At 55.5% G+C, this 21,657-nt stretch overlaps 1 protein-coding gene and 1 long non-coding RNA gene across 5 annotated transcripts; one reads left to right on the top strand and one right to left on the bottom strand.

Moving 5' to 3' along the window:
• Positions 1 to 2,994: 2,994 nt before the first annotated feature.
• MATK (megakaryocyte-associated tyrosine kinase) lies at positions 2,995 to 12,070 on the bottom strand. 3 transcript variants are annotated; one of them, XM_061150678.1, is made up of 14 exons: positions 10,477 to 10,596; positions 9,918 to 10,028; positions 9,162 to 9,221; positions 8,665 to 8,778; positions 8,463 to 8,578; positions 8,155 to 8,374; positions 7,594 to 7,687; positions 6,050 to 6,115; positions 4,723 to 4,822; positions 4,557 to 4,641; positions 4,327 to 4,400; positions 4,016 to 4,211; positions 3,554 to 3,640; positions 2,995 to 3,448 (listed from the first exon to the last, which is right to left on the bottom strand). In XM_061150678.1, the coding sequence occupies exons 2-14, from the start codon at positions 9,921 to 9,923 to the stop codon at positions 3,209 to 3,211; spliced, it is 1,458 nt and encodes a 485-aa protein (XP_061006661.1). In that variant the 5' UTR covers positions 9,924 to 10,028; positions 10,477 to 10,596; the 3' UTR covers positions 2,995 to 3,208. The 3 variants fall into 3 exon arrangements, with proteins under 3 accessions (XP_061006661.1, XP_061006660.1, XP_061006662.1); XM_061150677.1 differs by lacking the exons at positions 9,918 to 10,028; positions 10,477 to 10,596 and adding an exon at positions 11,822 to 12,070; XM_061150679.1 differs by lacking the exon at positions 9,918 to 10,028 and having other exon boundaries at positions 10,477 to 10,606.
• On the top strand, positions 10,780 to 20,905 carry LOC133062112 (uncharacterized). 2 transcript variants are annotated; one of them, XR_009694108.1, is made up of 3 exons: positions 10,780 to 10,921; positions 11,861 to 11,947; positions 13,947 to 20,905. It is a non-coding gene; the product is annotated as an uncharacterized LOC133062112 (long non-coding RNA). The 2 variants fall into 2 exon arrangements; XR_009694107.1 differs by having other exon boundaries at positions 12,709 to 20,905.
• The last annotated feature ends 752 nt before the right edge of the window (positions 20,906 to 21,657 follow it).

Raw genomic sequence — 21,657 nt, 5'->3', positions numbered from 1 at the left:
CACTATCCAGGGCAAAGGAGTATGGGGCATTTTAGCTGTGTTTTGAAGTATGAATAGAAGCTCACTTTTCACTCAGTAAACATTTAAGCGCAACAAACATTTGCGCTTACTGAATACCAGGTACTGTTCACAGCAGGGAACAAAACACAGACACACTTGTTGGAGCTGGCATCCTGCTGGGGGAGACTGATAATCCACAACTAAGTAAATTACAGCATGTCAGGTGGTCAGAAACCTGGTAGGAAAACTCAAGCAGGGGAGGGAGGGTTGTTCTTTTAAGGAAGGTGAGTAGAATGGGAGATGGAGTGTAAGGGTGTAAATTCTGGACAAGACTGGGTGTGAACAGGGCACTGGGGAGCCATAGAAGGTTGTGGAGCATGAGAGGGGCACAGGTACATTTTGGATGAGTGTTATGGGCAAGATGGGAGGCCAGGAGAAGGCTAGAGGCCTGGTCAGGGCTAGATTTGGGGGGAGGGGGACTTCCCTGCTGTCCAGTGGCTAAGACTCTGCACCCCCAATGCAGGGGGCCGGGGTTGGATCCCTGGTCAGAGAACTAGATCCCACATGTCTCAACTAAGACCTGGTGCAGCCAAGTAAATAAAAATATTTTTAAAAGTTCTGGGGAGAGAAAGTCTGAGGACGGAAGAAGACCGGTGAACCCAGCCCCTGTCTGGGGACAAGTGGGTGATGGGACTGTCCCTCTGGCGGTGGCCTGAGCACCAAGAGGACCTGGGTGATACCCTGAGACTGGATGGTCAACCCCCTGCCCAATCCAAGGAGCTTGGGGGTGCTCTGGCAAGGGGTGCCCTGAAAACAGGAAGGGCCCTGGGGGTGACAGGGGGCAAAAGGAGGCCCAGAAGGAGGATGGGAGGGATGGAGGGAGGTAGGTTGTCTCAGTGGAGTGAGGCTGGAGACCCAGGCCCGTGGATGGACCAGAGAGTGAGTGCAAGCGGAAGCAGAGCTAAGTCCTTCCAGAATGCTGGCTTTGTAGGGGGACGACACACACAGAGATGGGGAGGCAGTGCCCACACGTGCATGTGTGCACAGTCGGACACTCACAGCACCGAGGGGCAGGCCCTGGAGTGCTGGCAGGGCCGAATGGCCTCAGAGGAGGGGGCGGGTCTGGGTGGGCAGAGGGCTTAGCACCCAAGGGGACAGGGAGGTTCCAGGAGCTCTGAGTCCAGGCTGGAGGGGCGATGAGTGAGGCCCCTCCAGGCCTCAGTGGCCTTTGAGATGCGCTGGGGCATTGTGGTAAGGGGAGCCAGGCCTCGGGAGAGGGGGAGTGGGGGTGGGGGGAAGTAATCCCCCTAATTGCTTCATCACTTTAAAACGCTAATGAGCTGCTCTGTTCTCAGCCCCCAATTAGCTAATTGGCCCCAGTGGGTTAAGAGGTGCAGGAGGGATCGGGGTGTTAGGCACAGGGGCGGGGGTGCGGGATGGGTGCTGCTTTGGCGACTTAGCCAGCAGCTGCCGGCCCAGACGCTGTGTCAGCTTAGAGGGCTGGATTAGGGGTGGGCAGGGTGGCGTGGGGCCACAGTGACAGGCGGCCTTCTCCAGCTGGATTGGGTCAGGGGGGAGTGGGCAGGCCACTGTCAGCCTCTCTGGACTCCCATCCTGCATTTCTCCCCCAGGAAGAATCACTAATCCCCTTCAGGTGCTGGTGGGGAAACTGAGGCCAGAGAGTGGGTGGGGCTCCAGTGGGTGGCGAAATGCAGGAGGCCAGTGTGACCTTGGGAGAAAGCAATGGCACCCCACTCCAGTACTCTTGCCTGGAAAATCCCATGGACAGAGGAGCCTGGTAGGCTGCAGTCCATGGGGTCTCGAAGAGTCGGACTGAGCGACTTCACTTTTCACTTTCATGCACTGGAGAAGGAAATGGCAGCCCACTCCAGTATTCTTGCCTGGAGAATCCCAGGGACGGGAGCCTGGTGGGCTGCCATCTATGGGGTCACACAGAGTTGGACACGACTGATGTGACTTAGCAGCAGCAGCAGCAGTGTGACCTTGAGACATATGAACAGCTCAACTTGGGCAGCGGTGGGCCAGTGGAGGTGGGAGGCCGTGCCGTGGCCTGGGATCCCTGCACCAGCTCAGGGGTTCCTGGGGTGGGGGCCACACCCCACAGGCCAGACACTTCTCTCCAGGCAACCTTGAAGCATCTGGGAGTGTCATCGGAGAGGGGGTGGTTGACAGTCGTGGTAACAACTGAGCACCAGCTATGTGCACTCAGCCCCCAGGGTCCTCATGGCTCCTCCAGAAGACGCCTGATCACAGAGGAGGCTGCAGGGGTGGGGCAGGGAGGGAGACCACACCCCCCCCATTTCCCTGGGACACCCCGGGTTTAGCATCAACACCCCCATCCCAGACACACCCTCAGTTTGAGGTGCTGGGTCACGGTGAGCCCGGGCCACAGAGTGGTGGATTCAGGATTCGAACCTGGCGGTGTAAGCCGGGACCCCAGCCCCCACTGGAGAATGGACAGGGCCCTGGGACAGGTCGTGCAGCTGGCTTTTCCTAGCGAGTGTTCCCCAGAGTCACTGGGTGAGGCTGTTGGGGGTGACAGGTGGAGGACATAACCACCCTGGAGCGCCCCAGGAGGGGACGCTGCTACCCTCGCAGCCCCCCTCCCCCATCTGGGCTTCCATTTGCTCTCTCAAGGGGAAAGGCGGGGGAGGAGAGGTGCCAGACAGGGGCTCAGACCTCCACGGCCCCTGGAACTCTCCCACCGTCCTTCGCACCCGGGACCCCGAGGGCTACAGCAGGAGACGGGGGACCTGCAGGTGATGGCAAGTGGATCCTCGGGTGGCTGTGGCCCTGGCCTGGAGGGTCTCCTGGCTGGCATACCCAGGGAAACATGTGCCCTCAGGGGCAGCAAGCTCCCAGCCAGGTGGCCCCCTCAGTGGGCAGACCAGCGGGCAGGCAGATGGCCCCCAGGCTGAGTGACGGGCCCCAGGGCGGACACAAGGGGCAGCAGAGAGACACTCAGACACCCAGTTCTTGGAACCAGTCTTTATCCAGGCGCTAATCCTTCGCCTCCTGGGGTCGAGGTGCCCATGGACTTCCTGGAGCCCCCGGCATGGGCCTGCCCCTGTAGTGCGAGCCGGGCAGGCAGCTCACTGGCCCTGCCCCTCTTCAGGCCTGGCCCGCATCCCCACCCTGAGCCCCCCACTCTCTTAGTCCTCTGGGGCCCGAAGCCCCGCGGGCAGGGTTAGGGCTCCTGGCTGCGGGGCAGGGCAGGACCGTCCGTGTCCTGCCCCCCATTGGGAGCTGAAGCACCCGCGCTGCGTAGCTCCCGGGCCAGCTTCTCAGCCAGTTTGCGGAAGGGCGGCCGGCGAGTGGGTTCAGCCTCCCAGCAGCTGCCCATGAGGGCATGGATGGACCCAGGGCAGCCTTCGGGGGGCTCCATGCGGTACCCCTTCTCCACGGCCTCTGACACCTCCTTCAGTGACTGCGGGCAGAGGCCACTCCAGTGTGGGCTGGGGGTCAGGAGCACAACCCCCTAGACAGGCAGGGGACCTAGCACCTCCCCACCCGTCCCCTCGACCCTGCTTACCATCTTGGGGTATGGAGCCCGGCCGTATGAGAAGACCTCCCATAGCAGCACCCCAAAGCTCCAGACATCCGACTTGCTGGAGAACTTCTGTGGGGCCCGAGATCAGGATGAGAGGGACCTCTCAGGGCTTCTGCTCCAGCTCCTGCTTCCTCCAGGAAGTCCCCCTGGGTTGACCTTCACTCTGTAGTCTCCTCCCAATAGACTCCTGCCTCTGAATCCTCCTACCCCTCAACCCAGACTCAGTGCAAAAACAAGGTGTTTCTTGCTCTCACTCGCTGAGCCCAAGACTGTTGCAGAAACGAGGAGACAAAGGCTCAGAGAAGGGCTAAAAGGAACAATTAGTGGCCAAGGGTTTACAGGGGAGGTGAAGCCATTCTTTTGGAGGTTCAGAGGCCAGAGACACGCCCCGGGGCTCATAGTGGAACTAGGGTTCCCAGGGCCCTGGGGGTAAGGGGGGCTCACCCCGTGCTTGAGAGCCTCGGGTGCTGTCCACTTGACTGGTAGCCGGCTGGAGTCCAGCCCCTTCCGCTCAGCTTTGGCCAGGCCGAAGTCGCTGACCTTGGCCACCAGGTCCTCCGAGATGAGGATGTTCCGGGCAGCTAGGTCGCGGTGCACCAGCTTCTTACTCTCCAGGTATTCCATGCCCTCGGCCACGTGCCTGGGGGGAGGGGGCGCTGGGCAAGGGCCTGGGATGCCTGGGCCAGACTCCCAAGGCCAGGCTCCTCCCTGCTCCATGCCTTGATTTCCCTGCCACCCCCTGGAGCCCCACTCACAGGGAAAACTGCAGGAGCTGCGGGGTGTTCACAAGGGCCCGGCCCCGTGTCCGTAGAAAATTCACCAGGTTACCCTGTGGGGGATGCGGGCAGGGTCTAGGAGTGCTGGAGGCTGCTCAGCTGCCCCACCAGCACCCTACCGGACCCTTGGGTCCTGCCCCACTCCCACCCCACCCCGACCCTCCGGCCCTGCTCCCACCGCCCCCCACCACCCTTGGGTCCTGCCCCACCTTGCTCACGTGCTCCATGACGATGTAGAGGCCCTGATGTAGGATCACACCCAGTAGACGCACCAGATTCTTATGCTGCACCTTCCTGGGGGCAGGTGGGTATGGGGTGAAGGCGGGCTGGGACCCTGGCCCTAGGGCGCCCTCCCCTGCCATACCTAGGACTCACGTCATGACCGCCGTCTCGTCCAGGAAGGCCTGGGCTGTCACGTCACATTTGATATTCTTCACGGCCACCTTCTGCCCCAGGTACTCACCCTGCAGGACAGCTGGGGGGAAGGCAGGGGGGGAGGAGATCAGGACCCCACAGAGACAAGACAGACACGCGCATACCCAGTCACATGAACCGCGGAAGAGGCCAATGCAGTGGCGGGTCCCCAGGCCTGGAAACCCCTCCCGGTAAGCTCCAGTTGTTGTTTAATTGCTCAGTCGTGTCTGACTCTGTGCGACCCCATGGACTGTAGCTCACCACGCTCCTCTGTTCATGGGAGTCTCCAGGCAAGAATACTGGAGTGGGTTGCCATTTCCTCCTCCAGGGGTTCTTCCGAACGCAGGGACCAAACCCGCGTCTCTTACGTTGGCAGGCGGGTTTTTACCTCTGAGCCACCTGGGAAGCCAAGCGGCTCCAGACCCGGAGCAAAGATAATCACCTAAACCAGGGGTCTGCAAACTCCAGCCCTTGAGCCCACTCTAGTCCCCTCAAGGATTTCTGCAAGGCCTGCAAGCTCACAATGGGTTTTTACATTTTTAAATGGTTGGGGGAAAAAAATCAAGAAGACTATTTCATGACATGAAAATGATACAAAATTCAATTTCAGTGTCCATAAAGTTTTATTGGCATGTGGCCTTGGTTGTTTGTCTCCCTGTGGCCTGTAGCTGCTTTCCTGTAACAAGGGCAGAGCTGAACAGACGTGACAGAAAACATGTGCACACCAGCCCTTTCCAGAGAAGGTCCTGATCCAAGCCCTGGGACCTCCCAGGATAATAACCTTAGGCTGTGGCATCGACACAGAGGGACCTGGGACTTCTCTGGTGGTCCAGTGGTTAGGACTCTGAGATTTCACTGCTGAGTGCAAGGGTCCAATCCCTGGACAGGGAACTAAGATCCCACAAACTGTGCAGAATGGCCAAATAATAATAACTCATAAATTTTAAACATTTGGGACTTCCTTGGTGGTCCAGTGGTTAAGACTCCACGCTACCAATGCAGGTTCGATCCCTGGTTGGGAAGCTAAGATCCTACAGGCTGCACAGCCAAAATGCAAATAATAAAACAGAAGTGTGCAAGGGTCCAGGAGGTGTGAAGGACTCACTCATACCCACTGGGTACCTGCCTTCATCACCTCTCTCCACATCCTGGCTGTCATGAACCTCCTTCCATAGAGAGGAGCCTTTGTGTCCTCAGTCGCACGGTAAGTAGATATCAAACGTGGGTGTCAATTCATCTCTGGGAAGCCCCCTCTCTTCCTTCAGCCCCCACTAGGTCCCCTGCTCACCTCCAAACTCTCCCTCTCCGATCTGCGCTCCCAGCGTCAAGTGCTGCAGGTTCAGTAACCAGCCGGCTGTAGGGGGGAGACCCAGTGAGAGGGCTGCCAGCGGCTCCACCTGACAGGAGACCAGGCCCGTTCTCCCATAGCAGTGGCCCACGGCCACGTGTGATGCACCACACTCCTGGTACCAGTTATGGGGGCTGGGGGTGGTGGTGAAAGCAACAGGGCCCACCTGTCAGGGCCCTTCTCTCTTCTACCTGGAGACTGTGTCCTTCCAAGGACCCTGCAGAATCTTCCTTTACGGTGCTTTCCCTCTGCCCTCCTCCCTCCACCAGGGATACACAGACCAAAATATACAACAGATACTGGGAAAGTTTCCAGAACTTCTGGTAAAGGTTCTGGAACATTCTTAGAATATGCCAGCACTCTAAGTCATCATCTTGGGACTTCCCCAGTGGTCCAGTGGCTAAGACTCCATGCTCCAAATGCAGGGGGCCTGGGTTCGAACCCTGGGCAGGGGACTAGATCCCACATGCCACAAGTAAGACCTGAAAGTGTTAGTCACACAGTTGTATCTGACTCTCTGCGACCCCATGGACTGTAGCCATCCAGGCTCCTCTGTCCATGGGATTCTCCAGGCAAGAATACTGAAGTGGGTTGCCATTCCCTTCTCCAGGGGATCTTCCCGACCCAGGGATCGAACCTGGGTCTCCTGCATTACGGGCAGATTCTTTACCACCAGGAAAGGTGGTAAGTGAAGAGCTTCCATTCTCAGATGGTAATGTCATCCCTAAGACATTTCCAAGAAGACAGCCACGATCACCAGGTTCAAAGGGGGGTGGCCAGGGCAGGGTGTGCTTGCTCTGAATGTGGGAGATCTCACTACTCAAGGGCGGGAAAAGCATTTCAGGTGAGGGGAACAGAATGTACAATAGTCCAGAGGCATGAGAGTAAGTGCAGAGTCACACAACCCCAGGGGCATGTGGAAAAGAAGGTCCTCGTAGATGAAGCAGGAAAGATAGCTCAGCCACAACGGAAGGTTCTAGAAGGCAGTGGAGCTGCCTCCCCCCTTTAGACACGGGAGTGAGGTGGGTGGATTTTCATGTAGAAAGTTGCCTCTGAGGCCACAGGGTTTGGGAGGAAGGGGGACTCCCCCCTCAGGAAGGAGGTGGTCTGATGGCAAGGTCCAAGGCTGGGCCAGGGTGGGGGCACTCAGACAGGGAGGGGCCAGATTTAAACTGGTGTTAATAGAACTTGGCCGTGGAGGGGCTGTGGGAGGGCGGGGGGCCGGGGGCGGGGTGGCATTGAGGATCTGCCCAGGGTTTCTGACTCAGGTGAAGGATGATGAAACAAGGGGAAGCAGCTGGTGTGGGAAATAGATGGATGGTGTGCTGATGGGTATGTGCGGGCGTGCCCCACCCAGCCCAAGGGCACCCAGGTCTTCCGCCTGCAGAGCCTGGCACTGTGACCTACTCAGGTGAGGCAGCCTTGGCTGTATGCCCTGCCTCCCCAGGCCAGGCCACTCAGGCAGGAAGGGCGGGGCCCCCTACCCTTGGCCAGCTCCTCCTCCGCCGACTTGGTGCCCTGCTTTCTCTTCGGTCTCACAAGCTTCGTGCAGATGGCCCCCTGGTCCTTGCTGTAATACTGCAGGGGGTGGGGCAGGGCAGAGGCAGCCGTGAGGGCGACCCCCCACATCTGGTGAGCCCCTGCCTCCCATCCCCTTCCCACGGGGTTCTTCTGAGGGGTGGGTGGGCGCTGGGGAGGAGGAGAGGGGGTGGGTTCCCACAGGACTCTTTAGGCTGGTTTCCATGGGAACAGGAAAGGATGCAGGGGAGGAAACAGGAGGATGGGGGTGTGTGTCTTGGGATTGGTGTCAAACTGGAGGTTCCTGGGTGTCCCTGGAGCAGTCACCCCAGCCCCTGGAGATGGGGGGACCTGAAGAACTCAGACTATCTGGAGGGTGGTGGTCCAGGGACCAGAGCCTCCTTGTCCACGTTGGGAAGCATGAGCCTCTGGTGGGGGGGGGGGGGGTCCCATGTCTACCCAGCTGTTGGGACGGGCTGATGCCTGGCCTCCCTACATCTCTGCACTAGGGGGCCTGGGCGCCGCACCTCCACCATATCCATGAGGTTGCAGAAGCAGACCTCCTCGTCGATAGTCAGGTGGCCGTCGCGGTGCAGCACGCGGTAGTGGATGACGTCGCGGCCGAAGCTCACGCACAGCACGTAGTCACCCGGGTGCCGGGCCGACTCCCGCACCAGGAACAGCCCGTCCTCGGGCGGCTGCAGCTGCTGCACTGCCTCCTGGCCCGAGATCTTCCCGTGGAACCACCTGTGGCGGGTGGAAGGGCGGGCTGGGCGGGGCTGGCCGAGCCCTGCTGACCCCACCCGCGTCCCGGGGGCGCTTCCCCACGACTCACGGCATGAGGCTAAGCTTGGGGTCCGCAGAGAGGGCCTCGCGCTCACGCAGCGCCCCAGCCGCCAGCAGCCCCTCCTGCCCGCTGGCGTGGTGCTTGGCACGGTACCAGCTCTTGTTCTGCCGGGAGGGAGCCAGGAGTCGGTGGGGGGAGATGTTTCCTGGAGGAGCACCCCCGCTGTCCAAGCACATCCCCCCCTACTCACTTCGCAGGCCTCAAGGATGGTGACCACGTCGCCCTTGCAGAAGGCCAGCTCCCCGGGCTTGGGGCGCGTGTGCTCACACTTGGTGATGCACTGGGTGCCGGGGGCCCAGCGCCTCTGGGGGGCGTGGCGAGAGGGCGAAAAGGGTCATAAGAGAGATGGTGGGGGTCGGGGGTGGGGCCCAGAGCAGAGAGAAAGACTGTATTGAGGCAGAGACCAGGGACAGAACACAGGAGAGCGGAGATGGCGGTGGGGGGTGCACAGAGCACCCAGTAGAGGAAACGGAGTCACAAACAGAGGGACACCCCAGGGCAGAAGATGGCAGGAAAGAGTGGGAAAAAACACCAAGTGACAGGAAAAGACTTGCGGCCGCCGCCTAAGGGGACACGGGTCGGATGGTCCCCCACCCCTACCCCCACCCCCCAGCCCCACGGAGCTGCGGTCCTGTGGCCGGAGGCGAGGAAGGGCCTAGGCCCAGGCACCCAGCTGGGAGTACTCACCGTTGGCATCCTGGCTGAGATGGGTGAGGGGTGCCAGGCGTGGAGGAAGCGAGGGCTTCCCTGGGGAGGGGCAGAGACCAGCTGGAGAGCTCAAGATTCAAGCCAGGCTGGGGGCCCAGCGGCCGTTTCCAGCCTGGCCCAGGTGGAGGCGACCGTCGGGCGGCCTCTCCCCCACCCCAGGGGTTGTGGGGGGCCCAAGGCGCTGGTCCCCAAGCCCCTCAGGGGAGGTGGCCTTTCCCTGGGAGAGTCCCTTAGCAGGGAGCCCAGCTGCGCCGTCATCCCCAAAGGGGAACTGAGGCACAGGGCAGGCTCAGAGTGAGTGGCCAGGCGCTGGCTCAGGCCCCAGCAGCCCACACTGGGGCGCTTGGAGCCACTAAACATGGGGCGCTTGGAGCCACTAAACGGAACCTGGTTCTTCCTCTTTTCTGGTAAAGTATACAGGGGTATGATGAGGAAACAGAGGATGATTCAAGGTCATTCACAAGAATCTCTGACCCTGGCGGGGGTGGGGCCGGGCAGTGCCGCCCTGCTGGGCTCCTCTGGCTGCCGGCTGGGTCTCTGATCCGCACCCCCCCCCCGCCCCCGCCCCCATTCCCCACCCGAGGACAGAAACACAAAGTCCCACACTGGTGCTGGGGTGGGGGCATTTCTGTCCCCTGCTTTCCCCAACGGATCGCACCAGGTGGCCGAGCCGTGGGCCAGGTGGGGAGGAGTAAGTTTCCGCCCCCAGAAATCCCCATCCCTCTATGTACTCACACGCATACTGATCCATGTACACACGAGAACACACAGAAACACACAGGGCTTGGACACAGGTGGACACAGGCACCCACAGGCACGCGGGTATGCAAGCAAAAGCAGTTTCTCCTAGAGACAGTTGTGCACACACGTCTACACGTGTGAACACACGCACAGACATTCGGAAACGTGTGTGCCGCCCCACCCCCCCACAACCCACACTTGAACACCTGGGCGCCACACGCTGGGCCACCCGGGCACGCAGGGCTACACGCAGGGCCGCGCACACGCAGCGCAGACACGCGCGCACATCCCTCCACGTGGACGCGCGGATACACACACCCAGGGGTTGCAGACGCGCATACCCGCACCTACAAAAATACCACCCCACCCGACTGCTGGGCGCATCCAACCATACCCGCCCCAGCCGCGTACCGGCCGCACGCCCCGGACGCGCGCGCTCGCGCTCGCACACTGGCCCCTCCCGCGCTCGCCCAGCATCCCCCCACCCGCTAGCCCTTGGGGCCCCCCCCACTGTCCTACGGTCTTTCCCCACTATCCCCTCCGGCGCCCTCACCTGTTCAGGGGTCGCCCCTGGGCTGCACTCCGTGCCCGCCCCCAGGAGGGCCCCCGCGCGCCGGCTGCGCACCCCGAGGCGGCCCCGGCTGCACAACTTGGAGCAAGTTGCTGCGTTTCCTCATTTTGGGGGGGGGGGGCTGGGATCGGGGTGGGGGGAGCGGGAGGCGCGGCAGCTTGAGCGGCCCCCGCGGGTCCTAGCGCCGGCCGCACTGCGGTCTGCTCGGCGCGCCGCCGCCACCGGCGGCCCCTCCCCGCCCCGCCTCCGGGGCCCCCAGCGCCTCCCGCGCGGCCCCGGCGGGGGCCGGCGGCGCTCTCGAGATCCACGCCACTTCCCGGCCTGGCGCCGCGGGGCGCGCAGCCCGCGCGTTCCGGGAATCCACGCTTCCCGGAGCGAGGGCAGCGAGGCACAGGGAGGGGAAGGAGAGAGCTTCCCGTCTAGGCAGGTAAGCAAGTCTCAGAGCCCAGACAACACAGTGGACCCTTCTGACTTCAACGCCCTCAGCCAACTCTAACAAGAGTCTCATTTCAGTACCTGGCCCTAGGAAAGAACTGTTGGTGCCCGGCACAAAGAAAGCCCTCAAAATGTCAACCACCATGAATATTCTTATCATGACATCCTTGATATTAAGGGAGAATTGAGACTAGAGGGAAGAACATCACCTGGAACTGGAGGCCTCCTGGCAGAGCAACACTGGGCCTCCCCAAGGCCAACCCAGCTCGTGCCTCGGTTTCCTCCTCTGTAGGGTCAGGCAGCACCAGCTTCCAGCTCAGGAGGCAGTTCCCTGAGCATCTGAAGGCCTGCGGGCCCAGCCCTGAGCTGTTCCTCTGTGATTTCATTTCGAATACTTTCTAATGGGTGAGCGGATGAGTCCGTAAGGACAAGGATGAGGCTGACCTTTGGAGGGTGATGCACCAAGATGCCCAGAATTTAATTTTCTGGTACCCCCAAAGTCTAAGTGTCTGTGCACCAAGATGTCATGTGATTTCTGGGAATAGAGGCCCAATGACAAGAATTAGGGGCTTCCCCAGTGGCTGAGAGGATAAATAATCTGCCTGCAAAGCAGAAGACATAGGAGAAGTGGGTTCAATCCCTGGGTCAGGAAGATTCCCTGGAGGAAGAAATGGCAACCCCCTCCAGTATTCTTGCCTGAAAAATCCCACAGACAGAGGAGCCTGATGGGCTACAGTTCATGGGGTGGTAAAGAGTTGGATACAACGACAAGCTAAACACACGACAAGAATTAGAGATATTCAATATCATGCAATATTATGCACCAAAAACTAGGCAATTATGTATAAGAAAATGCTAAAATCTCTGGTTGTCAGAAGCAACCACCACTTACCAGAAAGTGATAGAAAACAAACTGTGTGATCCCATACAGGTTATACAGGAAACAGCAAGTCCAAGGGGAACATTCCAGAAGGGGACTCTCGAACCTGCAAAAGGTTATTCCCAGTGAAAGAAGCAGGTAGGAGCGGAGGGAGAGAGGGGCGTCTTTCTCTGTGGTGGTGTAATGTCCTAATACTGGCAGCGTTTGCCGGGAGGTTTCCTGCTCATCCGGCTCTCTGGGCTCCATGGATCTGGCTGTGGGATTGTCCCAGGTGCCCCCCCCACCCAACTTCCCAGCCATGGGCACTGCTCTGGACCAAGGGGCTGGGGACCCTGCAGCTAGCATTCAGCAGGGTCACTGGGGGTCAACCGTATATGGCAAACCATCATCACTTGCCCAAAATAGCAGCGCAGCGTCAAAGTGGCCACAGCGGAAACCCAGCAGCACTGTTAGAATCACACCAGCTACTGTGGCAGGCCCCGGCGCGCGAGGGAGGGCTGCCTGCTCCCCTCAGCACAGCCTGTGCTTACGACTTCCCCGGTGCCCAACCGTGACACTTTGTGTCTCAGAAACATCTCCATCCTCCCCGGGACAGGGTCCTTGTCCCATGCTCCATGAGGCCCTCCCCTGAAAGATGGCCCTACCAGAGAAGCCAGAGGTGCTGAGCTTGGAGAAGGAGAGTCTTGAGCAAATGGCATCAAGTGCCCTTATCAACAAGGGCTGGCCTGGGAAGGGGAGGCCCCCATGGCATAGGCATGGGGCACAGGGCAGTGCCTGACTCTAGGGGGACAGATTTGAGCCCATGGTTTATGTGGGTCAGAGCTACATAAGGGGTGAGCTCCCCATCCCTAGAGGCATCCAAGAATTGACCACCTTGAATCATAAAGATGTTCTTCCAGTCCCCAGGGTGGCCATACCAGTGTCTCCTGCCTCCTGCCTTCTACCTGCCTGAAGCCAGTGGGTAGCCACATCACGGATCACACCCCCAGACATCCCCAGTTGCGGGCTCCTCACCCTCCAGGTTCCAGTCCTGTCTACTTGATTCCAAAAATTCTCTGGCCTCCCTCCCCAACCCAGGCAAGCCCTGTGGTGCAGGCTGGTGACACAGAAGCCCCCTCACTGCTCCTTTGGCTCCTCCAGGTTTCCTTCTTGTAGTCCTCCATCTTCTACTGCACAGACAAGGGATGGACTATGGCCCTCCTTTGCTCCATACCCCTCTGCAACTCCCCATTGTCTGAGAGCAGAGCCTAAAGCGCTCAGTCTGGTGCTCAGGGCTCTTGTGTTCAACCTCCAGCTGACATCCCAGGTCTCACCTCCTTCTCCCACCAAGTACCCAGCAGTCTGGCAGCACTGAACCACAGGAGATGGCAAGCATCTGTTCCCGCTGTCCTCCCTGCCTGGAATGGCCTTGCCTTGTCTGGCTGGCACCCCCAATTCTCCCCATCTTTACAGTGCCCTCTTAGATGTCCCCATTTGTCTCAGAGCAAGACCCCAATCCACTTCCATTCCCTGGAAGCACACAGCCCTCTCTTCTCGCTGTGTGATGGGCGTGGACCTGACCATGGTGACTGAGCCCATCAGCCTGCCTGAGAAGGAACCAGCCCAGGGGAAGCAGAGAGAGAGACTGACTCCCTCAGGAAGAATTAAAATGCTTGGATCCAGCCATGCCTGGAGTTTATGCTCTGCCTCATGTTGGAAGCTGGTCTTTGCGTTTTGGAGGCTTCAGACTGACTCAGTGGTTTGAGCAAACTTTGGGAGATGGTGAAGGACAGGGAAACCTGACGTTTTGCATTCCATAGGGTCACAAAGAGTCAGGCACGACTCTTTGAGCAACTGAATAACAAATACGGAAAAGGGGACCAGAAGTTGGGTGTTGAGATGAATGGATTCTATGATGTGGAACTGGTGAGTCAGATTGGGTTGCCTTAAACCCAGCTGGAGAAGAAGGAACTCTTGGGTGTTCCCTTCCATGAGCTGCTAAATATACCTTCCACCCACCGGGTCAGGTGACACTGACTTTCATTGCTCGCCACAGAGAAACCCTGATGGACCCACCCTGTCCCCCTCCAAAGGCTTTTCTTTTCCTTGTCCAAATCTCACTGTTCTTCACCTTTCTGTTCTATTTTCACTGTTGTAGTTTGGCTACCCCTCCCATCAACAACATCAGATATGCAGATTATACCACTCTAATGGCAGAAAGTGAGGAGGAACTAAAGAGCCTCTTGATGAGGGTGAAAGAGGAGAGTGAAGAAGTTGGCTTAAAACTCAACATTCAAAAAACTAAGATGATGGCATCTGGTCCCATCACTTCATGGCAAATAGATAGGGAAATAATGGAAACAGTGATAGACTCTTATTTTCTTGGGCTCCAAAATCACTGTAGATGGTGACTGCAGTCAAGAAATTAAAAGACACTTGCTCCTTGGAAGAAAAACTATGACAAACCTAGACCTGTATTAAAAAGCAGAGACATCACTTTGCTGACAAACGTCTGTATAATCAAAACTATGGTTGTTCCAGTAGTCATGTACAGATGTGAGAGTTGGACCATAAAGAAGGCTGAGCGCTGGAAAGTTGATGCTTTCAAATTGTGGTGCTAGAGAAGACTCTTGAGAGGCCCTTGGACTGCAAAGAGATCAAACCAGTCCATCCTAAAGGAAATCAACCCTGAATATTCATTGGAAGGACTGATGCTGGAGCTCCAATACTTTGGTCACCTGATAAGAGCCAACTCATTAAAGATTGAGGGCAGGAGGAGAAGGGGAGACAGAGGATGAGATGGTTGGATGGCATCACAGACTCAATGGACATGACTTTGAAAAAACTCTGGGAGATGCTGAAGGACAGGGAAGCCTGGCGTGAGGCAGTCCATGGGGTTGCAAAGAGTCAGACACAACTGAGCAACTGAACAACAACAACAACAATAATGAACACTGTGTGTCACGTAACAGGCACCTCATGTTACACACCAGGTGGGATTACGATCAGCTCCACCAAGGTGAGGCACTGGTCTCCTCTTCCTCTACGCTCCCAGGCTTGCTCCCATCTCAGGACCTTTGCGTTCCTGTGCCTCCTGCCTGGGACACTTCCCCAGATGTACCCCACCTTCCAGAACCCCACAGAATATTTCAGCCCGCTGATACTTCACACGCCCTTCCCCTGAAGCCCTGTAAGAACCTGTAAGAACCTGTAAGAACCACCACGGGCAGAAGGAACATAGACTGTACTGCATCTTGCTTGCTGGCTGTGTCTTCTCTAGAACATCAGCCCCCTGAGGGCAGAGCTTTTATCTGATGTCCTGCACTGCTGTGGCCTCAGTACCCGACTCAGAGGAGGTGGTCAGAACACACTTAAAAAAATATTTAATTATTTTTGGCTGTGCTGGGTCTTTGATGCTGTCTGTGGGCTTTCTCTGGTTGCAGCTAGTGGGGCTACTCTTTGTTGTGGTGCGAGGCCTTCTCACTGAGGTGCCTTCTCTTATTGTGGAGCACAGGCTCTAGGGTGCCCGGGCTTCAGTAGTTGTGGCGCACGGGCTTCGAGTGCGCCACACCATGTGGGAACTTCCCAGATCAGGGATCGATCGGACCTGTGTCCCCTGCATTGGCAGGCAGATTCTTAACGAGTAGACCACCAGGGAAGTCCCAAAATGTACTTTTAAAGCCAGAGAATACTGGGGAGAGGTAAGCTAGTGAGCCGTGCCTGTTACTTGTGAGGTGAGCGCTCTTATTGGACCTATTTTGCAGACAAGAAAGCTGAGGCTAAGAGGGTACTCAGTCATGTCAGACTCTTTGTGACCCCATGGACTGTAGCCTGCTAGGCTCCTCTGTCCATGGGATTCTCTAGGCAAGACTACTGGAGTCGGTTGCCATGCCCTTCTCCAGGAGATCATCTCTACCCACATCTCCTATGTCTTCTGCATTGCAGGTGGATTCTTTACCCACTGAGCCACCTGGGAAACCCTCCCTGGGACATAGGAGCTTTGAACCCAGGCCAGTCCAGCTCCAGGACCCACACTGACTGCCCAGCAAGGTGTGGGGCACATGGTAGACCCCCCCCCCCCAAATAGAGTGAAACTATAAGAGCTCCATGGATGTGGAAGGCCAGCTGCTGCCAGATGTGGGCATGGCCAAGTTAGTGGGTCCCCAGCTGATCTGCAGCTGGAGCACACACCGGATCGGACTGCCCCAGTTAGCACACCTTTAAATTTAGCTTTCTCTCCCTGCCAGGGGACATGGGGATTCAGCACGGGAACGCTCTCTTCTTTCGAGGAAAAATGCTTTGCAACTGGAGTGCAGGCCACTGGGCCACTCCTGCCTGATCCAAGGAAGGGCCTCTCGGGCAGTGTACTCTGGGTGCCAGGGTGAGCTTTAGGCGGATCTGCCTTTAATGGGAGAGGCTCCCTGCTCTTCCCCAGTCCCTTGTCCTATCTTCCTGGTACCAGAAGTGGAGCCGGGCACTTCATTTCCCAGCCACGCTTGTGGGTTCAATATGTGTAGCCTGAGTCCCTATCACTTCCTGGCTTAACACCTCCCCTGGGGACATCCCTGGTGCCCAGTGGTTAAGAACCTGCCTTGCAGTGGAAGAGATGTAGGTTTGATCCCTGGACGGGGATCTAAGAGCCCACATGCCATGGAACAACTAAGCCCTCCCTTGTACTGCAACTACTGAGCCTCGCTCTCCAGAACTAGAGAGTCCATGCACCGCAACAAAGATATCTGCATGACTCAGTGAAGATCCCACATGTCACAGCTAAGACCCAATGCAGCCAAACAAACCAAAAACCTCCCCGGGTGCCAGCTGTGCTCGTGAAATCCAGCTCCCAGCTACGGCTTGGTGGGGCCACTGTCCCCTCTGCTCGAGTCTCTCTCCTGTTCCTCAGATGGTCCGGCACTGTCCAGCCCCCGGGCCTTTGCACATGCCACTTTCTCCTCCTAGCACATGCTCCCCCAAGCTCTTCGCAAGGCAGGCTCCTTCTCAGCACTTCCAACAACGCCTCCAAGAGACCCTTCCTGGCCACCCAGAGGGGCCGCCCACCATCTAAGCCTGATTACTGCCTGTTACCCTGTCTCACTCGCTCTTGTCAGTTGCCTGGGATCTGCCTTGCTCTCCTTGATGGAGCGTAGGCTCCATGAGCAAGGGCAGAGCCTGGCTGCAGCCTGGGCAATCATTTATCTCTAGAGCCTGGCATGGGATAGGCTCTCCCAGCACAAAAGAACACAGAATCATGCGAGAGGGTAAACTTAGAGGAAGAGCAGGTGACCCACAAGGTACCCAGAAACTTGCCCCTGCTCCAGGGTCCCACCTTGATCCTCCCCATCCTGTCCCACACCCTCATGCTCTAATGCAGGAGTCAGCAAACTCTCCATCAAGGGCCAAGTGTCTTTTCTTCTTTTTTTACTATGTATATTTTTTGGTTGCACTGTGTCTTAGTTGCAGCCTGCGGGATCTAGTTCCCTGACCAGGATTCGAACCTGGGCCCCCTGCATTGGGAGCCCTTAGTCTTAGCCACTGGACCACCAGGGAAATCCCAGGAGCTGCAAGTCTCAACTACTCATTTCTGCCATGGTGGCACGGAAGCTGCCGTAGAGAAAGAGAACACAAGGGAAAGAGAACAGGTATGGCTGCCTTCCAATGAAATGTTACTTATGGACGCTGAAATTTCAGCTTCATGTACTATTCACGCGTCATGCAATATGGCTTTCTCCCCAGCCATTTAAAAATGTAAAGCACCATTTTTAGCTCCCGGGATGCACAAAATCAGACGATGCATGCTAGATGGTGGGTAGGTGGGCTGTGGTTTGCTGACCTGTGGTTTCTCTCTGTCTTTATTTTCTTTTAATGTAGGCACATTTTCTAATCTGTTTGATCCTATAAGTGCACTCATCAATTAAATTGAATGTGGAAACTTTCCTGGTGGTCCAGTGGCTAAGACTTGGGACTCACAATGCAGAGGGCCCAGGTTCCATCCTTGGTCGGGGAACTAGACCCCATATGCCAGTAAAGTAATACCCCAGTGCAGCCTAGTAAATAAATATTTAAAATTAAAAAAAAAAAAAAGAAATATGTTGCTGTTCATGGCACACAGGAAGTTCTCAAGTGCTTTCCAAACCACATAAAGCTACTCGACTCAGCAATGGGCCCCTCGAGGGTATGTGTGTTTTCCTCTTGTCAAAATTAATAGCAGCAATATTTGTATAACTTTTGGTTCTGTGCTGAAGACTGTACAAAGCTTAAAAAAAAAACTGTTTTAAACAAAGCACCGTGTGTCTCACTCCCCAGTGGTTTACACATCTCTGGATTTATCATTGGAATGTTCATTGTCCATTGATTTCCTACTCCTGAAAGAATAGACCTAACTCTATGAGGCATATTTCTTTCTCCAAAGTTCTCAAACAAAGGTATCATAATTTTTGTTTAAATGAATATTCAGGGCTTATATTATATGAAACTTTCGTTCACAGTGCAACAGTGTCCACTAAGGAACACTTTTATTTTCTAGGACTTGCTCTTTGCTCTTCCTGGAGTTAGTGATTGCCTTTGTTTTGTTTGTCTGTGACTCTCTCTCTCCCCGAGCTCCTTGAGTGGAACTAACTACCCCAAACAGGAGCAGCTGTTGCCTCGTTGTGCTTCTGACCCCTCTTTCTTTAGCACCCAGGACTCCTGAGATGTAGCTCCAGTTTCTTGGGGCCAAGTCTCCTGTTTATTGGTTTGTGCCTTTGTTTTAGGAAGTCATACTCCCCGGGCATTCCCAGAGGAAGTGTTTTCCTTCACTCTCCTGTGTGATTGGTGGTCTGACTGAGGACAAGTGTTTTGGGTAGCAGAGCACTCTGGGTACACAGTCCCTTGTCTCAGGTCTTCCAGCTTCCAGTCTTGGACAGCTAAACAATCTGAACTGTTCTGCTTCCTCATTTTCTGCTTGTCACTTTTTTCCCCTCCTCTTTTTTCTCTGGAAACTTGTAGAATCTTCTCTGTCTTCTTTTGTTTTTGTTGTTCACCCAGTTGTGTCTGACTCTTTGTGACCCCATGGACTACAGCATGCCAGGCTTCCCGGTCCTTCACCAATTCCTGGAGTCTGCTCAGACTCACGTCCACTGAGTGGGTGATGCCATCCAACCATCTCGTCCTCTATCACCCCTTCTCCTCCTGCCCTCAGTCTTTCTCAGCATCAGGTTCTTTTCCAGTGAGTTGGCTCTTCACATCAGGTGGCCAAAGGATTGGAGCTTCAGCTCCAGCATCAGTCCTTCCAATGAATATTCAGGGTTGATTTCCTTTAGGATTGAATGGTTTGATCTCCCTGCTGTCCAGGGGACTCAAGAGTCTTCAGCATCTCGGTCCAAACATATCAGTTCTTTGGCCCTCAGCCTTTTTTATGGTCCAACCCTCACATCCATACATGACTACTGGAAAAACCCTAGCCTTGACGATACAGACCTTTGTTGGCAAAGTGATGTCTCTGCCCTCCCCACCCAAATTCTTATTTTCGTGGCTGCATCAGGTTTTAGTTGCAGCACGTAGAATCTTCACTGTGACATGTGGAATCTAGTTCCCTGACCAGGGATCAAACCCAGGCCTCCTGCATTGGGAGTGCAGAGTCTTAGCCACTGGACCACCAGGGAACTCCCTCTATCTTCTCTTTATTCTCCACATCCTTCCCTTTTACAGTGTGGGTTTGCTGTGGATCTATTTTCACCTGTGATGCTATACATTTGGTGGTCTCTGTCATGTTTTCCATTCCTGGCAAACTTTTTGGATGATGTCACTGGTGATTTTTTCCACTTTTGATGTCCCTGGTCTGTCTCTGTGGAACTCTTCTTAGTCACGTATCTGGCTTCCTGAATTGATCTAATTTTCTTGTCTACATTTTTTTTTTTTTCCTTTTTGTCTTCTGTTTTTTTTTCTCTTCCAACCCTTCTGTTGCCACTTGAATTTCGATCATCAGGTTTTTTGTTTCCAAGGGCTTTTTTTCTGGTTATTTGAGCATTCCTTTTCAAAGGGCAAATTTAAGCTTGTTTCCTGGCTCATGTACTTTCTACTAGCTCTCTGAGGATAGTTTATATACGTAAGGTGTTTTTTTTTTTTCTAGAACTGCTTTCTTTTGTTCTTATTCTTTCCTCCAAGTTGTGTGCTCATGCACGCTCAGTTGCTTCAGTCATGTCTGACTCTTTGCACCCCTACGGGGTGTAGCTTGCTAGGCTCTTCTGTCCATGGCGATTCTCCAGGCAGGAATACTGGAATGGGTTGCCATTGCCTCCGCCAGGTGGTCTTCTTGACCCAGGGATCAAACCCGTGCCTTTTATGTCTCCTGCATTAGCAGATGGGTTCTTTACCACTGAGCCACCTGGGAAGCCCTCCTCCCAGTTATTTCCGGCTTCTTTGATGGTTAACATTCAAGAGGAGAGGGCTAAGGAGCTGACAGGAAGCTCCTCACCGTGGGAGTGGCTTCACTCTGGGGTGATTAAGGGGGGACTGGACACTGTTGGGGAGTCCTCGAACATCAGCAGCACCTGTAGGGCTTTTTTCACTCACATGCATGTTCTGTGTATGACTTCCATTTTAATCACCAGTGTTCGCCCTCACCCCTGCCCTCCACTGTGCCCATATCCCTGGGACTAAACCTTTCTGGGCAGCAAGCATTTAAAAAAATGCATTTTATGTTTGTGTCTCCATTGTTGCTGTTCTTCAGTTGCTCAGTCATGTCTGACTTTTTGCCACCCCATGGACTGCAGCCCGCCAGGCCTCCCTGTCCCTCATCATCTCCTGGAGTTTGCCCAAGTTCATGTGCATTGCATCGGTGATGCCATCCAGCCATCTCATCCTCTGACACCCTCTTCTCCTTCTGCCCTTGATCTTTCCCAGCATCAGGGACATTTATGCTGCCCTGAAAAGAGGTTCATCAGTACCCTCTTTCTAGATTCCATATATATGTGTTAAAATACAATATTTGTTTTTCTCTTTCTACTTACTTCACTCTGTATAATAGGGAGGTTCAAGAGGGAGGGGACATATGTACATCTATGGCTAATTCATGTTGATGTATGGCAGAAGTGAAATCAATATTGTAAAGCAAGTATCCTTCAATTAAACATAAATAAAAAATTTTTAAAAGCCGTGATGTAACTAAACCTGGTGCACCACCACTACTGAACCTGTGCTCCAGGGTCCATGAGCTGCAACTACTGAAGCCAGTGTGCCCTAGAGCCCGTGCTCCGAAACAAGAGAAGTCACTGCAACGAGAAGCGCGCGTAAAGCAACAGAAACCCAATGTATTTGATTACTGAGTTTTCCCCACCACCCTGCAAGGTTGGCGCTATGAGCTTTAATCCAATTTCATAAGAGGCTCTGGGAAGTGAAGTGAGCTCCTGACACTCCATGGCTAATATGTTAAAGGGCCACGGAGTCACCCTTTCTGAGTGAAGCGACTCTGGCTCCGCTTTGGGTTCTCCCAAGGAAGGCGATGTTTGCTGATTGTTGTTCTTCGGTTACTAAGTTGCGTCCGACTCTCTGTGACCCCATGGACTGCAGCATGCCAGGCTTCCCTGTCCTTCACTGTCTCCTGTAGTTTGCTCAAACTCATGTCTGTTGAGTTGATTTGCTGAGTGAACATTGAGTCAACCTCAGCATTCTCAGTCGGGGACACAGAGAGGTCCTACGAGCAATGGCCCATGGCACATAATAAGGTGTTCGATCAACACGTGTTGCATGAATGAGATGACGATAGAACAACAGCTGAATATCCAAGACATGGCAGAGGGAGACCTAACTGTCAAACGTACATGCAAGAAAGTATCATGGAAAATGAGAGGGCATGGTCCTGACTTGGGGACAGGAGTGGGTCTCTTTAGTTTAAA

Source organism: Dama dama, chromosome 9, assembly GCF_033118175.1.
Source record: "Dama dama isolate Ldn47 chromosome 9, ASM3311817v1, whole genome shotgun sequence".
Taxonomy (NCBI): domain Eukaryota; kingdom Metazoa; phylum Chordata; class Mammalia; order Artiodactyla; family Cervidae; genus Dama; species Dama dama.
The sequence above is the reverse complement of the archived record's forward strand: the minus strand, read 5'-3'. Positions and strand labels throughout refer to the sequence as shown.

Bases quoted from the DNA above. Each gene is read 5' to 3' on its own strand.
- MATK (XM_061150677.1), bottom strand. From the start codon at position 12,055: ATGGAGCCCAGAGAGCCGGATGAGCAGGAAACCTCCCGGCAAACGCTG. The intron at 6,116-7,593 runs GTAGGGGGCCCC...TCCCCCCTACAG, and splicing joins GGAGGAGGAGCTGGCCAAGG to CCGGCTGGTTACTGAACCTG. The intron at 3,641-4,015 runs GTGAGCCCCCCT...CGGGCCCCACAG, and splicing joins CCGAGGCTCTCAAGCACGGG to AAGTTCTCCAGCAAGTCGGA.